This window comes from Petaurus breviceps, unplaced genomic scaffold (genome assembly GCF_028583685.1).
Source record: "Petaurus breviceps papuanus isolate PSGF00001 unplaced genomic scaffold, PetGlider_PUasm1.0 77, whole genome shotgun sequence".
In the NCBI taxonomy this organism is placed as follows: Eukaryota; Metazoa; Chordata; class Mammalia; order Diprotodontia; family Petauridae; genus Petaurus; species Petaurus breviceps.
This window is the reverse complement of record NW_027186492.1, coordinates 2303134-2306978: the sequence shown is the minus strand read 5'-3', so window position 1 is coordinate 2306978 and position 3845 is coordinate 2303134. Positions and strand designations below refer to the sequence as shown.

The 3845-nt window shown below is 37.3% G+C and overlaps 1 protein-coding gene across 3 annotated transcripts in view; it reads right to left on the bottom strand.

Moving 5' to 3' along the window:
- Positions 1-3845, bottom strand: part of EIF2AK4 (eukaryotic translation initiation factor 2 alpha kinase 4) — a 111518-nt gene that overhangs the window by 20534 nt on the left and 87139 nt on the right. For all 3 annotated transcript variants that reach the window (XM_069105722.1, XM_069105724.1, XM_069105723.1), the window contains exon 26: positions 1558-1674. In XM_069105722.1, the coding sequence (XP_068961823.1) occupies positions 1558-1674 (117 nt within the window). The remainder of the gene's footprint in view (positions 1-1557; positions 1675-3845) is intronic.

Sequence of the window (3845 nt, the reverse complement as noted above, 5' to 3'; positions counted from 1 at the left end):
AGAGAGAGAGAGACAGACAGACAGACAGACAGACAGACAGACAGACAGAGAGACAGAGACAGAGAGAAAGAGCTGTGTTGCTCAATTGGCCAGTTTCATTTATAATAAAATGAAGTGCTGAATGACATACTCACCCCTACAATTATACAATAATTATAATAAGTAGCTGACATTTATAAAGTGTTTTATATATGATCTCTTTTGATCATCTACAGCCCTGTAGTATAGTTACTGCGTATTTATTATTGCCCTTATTTTAAGAATGAAGAAGCTAAGGTTCAGACAGATTAGGTGCCTTGTCCAAGAGGATGAAGCCAGGAACAGCATGGCAATATGGGCAATGGATGTGATAGTAAGAATGGGAGGAAAGGACCTAAGCTCAACATCTGGCCCCTTAGTCACACCAGATAATTCATCTTCAGCTGTAGCTGCCTGTCACTACTGACAAGTCACCCAAGCCACCTTTGCCTGTTTCTTGTGATCCATGGAGCTCATGTAACCATAGTGCCTGTGCAGCAGTCCCATTATGGGAAAGTGCTAGGTAAGTGCACAGGCTCTTGTACTTCTAAAGACCAAAAGAGGTTAACCTAGGGTAGCAGAAATCACAGTAAAGGCTTTTTAATTCGACATAATTAATTTTAAAAAGTCTTAACAGGAAACAAGCCTAAAAGAAAGTCAAGCAGTTAGGTCAAAGCAGGTGTCACAAATCCAAAAACGATTTTTATTGTCATTGATAGAAGAGAGAGAAAAATAGTCAGAAATAGCCTGTAACATTTTCATTCTTTTCCCTACCTCTTCCTCTATTAACAAGAAATCAAACAATTTATAGGCTCTTTGCCTGTCTGTTGATGTTTAAATAACATTATTCCAGTCTTTTAAATTTAAAGATTTCTTCACACACCCCCATTTTCAAATGAATAACTTTTTTTTATATCTTGTTACTTAACCACCTTGTTTTCCTATTCTATTCCCTTCTGCTGAAATGCTCAGTGCTATCTGAGAATCACAGGGAAATAGGTATTTAGTAAACATGACCTATGAGGAGGTTCTTTGAGAGAGGTTCAATTCCAGGTCACATATATGTCCTGATTTAATGTCAAAGCATTTATGAGCTATTTCCATATTGCAAAAAAACTTCAAATAACCAATTTCATGTTTTTGTTCTGAATGTTCAATTGACCACAGTAATTCGTTGAGCCAGTAGGATATTTATGAACTACTCAGAGCAATCTGTAGAACAGTTTCACCTACTAATCTGATAACATTCTAAGTGAGAATAGTACAATGACTATAGTTAGTCTCTGCTTTTATAACAACCTATGTTGATCCTTAGATTTGCAAATATCGACAAAGGCTATGGACTGGTATATAATCCATAGATTCTATTAGTTATTTGCATTTTGGGATAATCTAGGTGGAAGATTTCCCTTAGCATTCTGAATACTAGAGTTAGATATAATAGTTTTAAATTTGTAACAATAAAAGGATAATCATACATTATTTTTCCTCATGAACATTTATAAGAAGTACTTATATGTAAAATCACTGTTTACTTACCACAGCATCATAAAGAATTATATAAACTTGATTGAGTTTATCTTCTGGAATCCCACAGTATAAGAGTATTGCTTTCAGGATAGCAGTGTGGTTCAAATAAATATTGTAATTTCTTTCCTAAATGAAGGAAAAAATATTTATTGGCATTCAGGTATAGAAAAAAGATGCTTAACTCTATTTAAAAAACTGACTTTTTTGTGATCTTTGGTCACTTAGTTTTTTCCTTAGAACACTTAAACTTACCAAAGGCTTTAATTCTACAGGATGTTATAATTCTAATTTGGCTGAGAACCAAATTACTTGGGAACTAGAGGGCAGAAAAGATGAAGAAGGCTGTCATCAAAACTCTTAGCAGTTCCTAGTTGGTCTGTCCAGTGGAGGGCTTAAGGATGTGATTGTTTGCAGTGCCAACAAGGCACTTTACACATGCTGAGCCTCTCATGTTTTAAAGTATAATTTTAATGCAATGGAATATCATGGGGTAAAAACTAGAAATTATTGGTTATGTTTATACTTATCATACTTTTGCCTCAGATTAAAGCATGGGAGAATAAGGTCACTAGGATGCTAAATAATCTACCTGCAAGAGTGCATGCAATGTACTTGTATAGAAATTATCCTTCAAATATATCAAGAACATGTGTACATGAGGTTAAATACTATTTACCAAGCACTATACTAAGTGTTGTGGGAAGTAAAACAGAAGACAGGGTACCTACCTGCAATATGCAGTCTAGTTGGAAACAAAATTAACAATGACATGACAAAAAACTCAAGACATTATTAGGTTATATTTAAATATTTAAATGTAAAGTACAAGCTGTAAGAGTAGGGTGAGTTCTGAGGAAGGAGAAATCAATGAAGTCTGGAATAACAGGCTTCAAGGCAGCTATAAAACAAACAGATTTGAAAGATGGGTTTGATATGGAAAGGGAAGAAGTGAGGAAGCATTTTAAGCAAGAACAAGGTGAGTGAAGGTACAAAGGTGGTAATGGAGGCTGTGCATCTATAGTCTAGAAGGAGACTGGTCTAACTAGAGTGGAGGGCAAAAGTTAGAGAGGAGTGGGAAATAACACCACAGAGGAAGGATGATGCCATGCTGTGAACAACCTGGGAAAACCAGGGTGAGGATTTTGGATTTCATATAGTAGAAAGTGAGGAACCATGAAAAATCTTTGAACAGCAACACAATAAAAGCAGCATTTTTAAAAGAGTCCATTCAATTCTATAAACTTCTAAATAAAAGTAATCTGCTTCCACTTTCCCATACATTTAATTCTACCCTTGCAATCTGGCCCCACCTAAAACTGCTCTCTCGGAAAGAGCTGATGACCTCCTGATGGCCAAATCCGGAATCTATCTTTCAGTTCTCATTATTCCCTGACCTCTCTCAAGTGCTGGACAATGCTGACCATCCCTTTCTTAATACTGTTTACATCTGTAGCTCCTATAACTCTGAACATTATCACATTCTTTTCTTTTCTCTGATAGCTCTTTCACTTCTTTCTCCTTCTTCTGCATCTTAAGCATGGCTATCTTTGCAAGTTTATGCTTGGCCCTGGTCCTCTTTGCTTCTCACTTGATGCCCTCTCGTCCATTCCCATGGCTTTATCACCTCTATGCAGATGATTCCCAAATTTAGATCTCTACCTTCCAAACTCTCTAAATATCTCCAATCCTCCTTTTCCAATTGCCTCTCCAAACTGATACCTTTTTAAATTCAACACATACAAAAAATATCATTTTCTTTCCTGAAACTTGCACCATCCCCCATTTCCTCTTTCTGTTGTTGACATCACAATCCTCCCAGGATAAAAACCTCAGAGTGATCCTTGACTCTTCCATCTTCCTCACCTTTCAGTTCAAGACTTACTGATCCTACATATAAAACAGGCCTTGTATCTTTCCCTTATCACCTTTCATCTGAACTATAGTAATAATTTCATAACTGATCTTCCTGTTTCTAATCTCTTGCTTTTCTTTTTTTTTTTTTTTAAAGCAATCGGGGTTAAGTAACTTGCTCAAGGTTACATGGCCAGTTATTTCTGGGTGTGGTGCTAAGTATCTGAGACCGGATTTGATCCAGGTCATCCCGACACTGGAGCTGGTGCTCTTACTCGCTGAGCCACCTGGCCGCCCCTAAGCAATTGGGGTTAAGTAACTTGCTCAAGGTTACACGGCCAGGTGTTTCTGGGTGGGTGCTAAGTGTCTGAGCCCAGGATTCGATCTCCAGGTCTTCTCAACACTGGAGCCGGTGCTTTTACTTGCTGTGCTACCTGGCTGCCCCA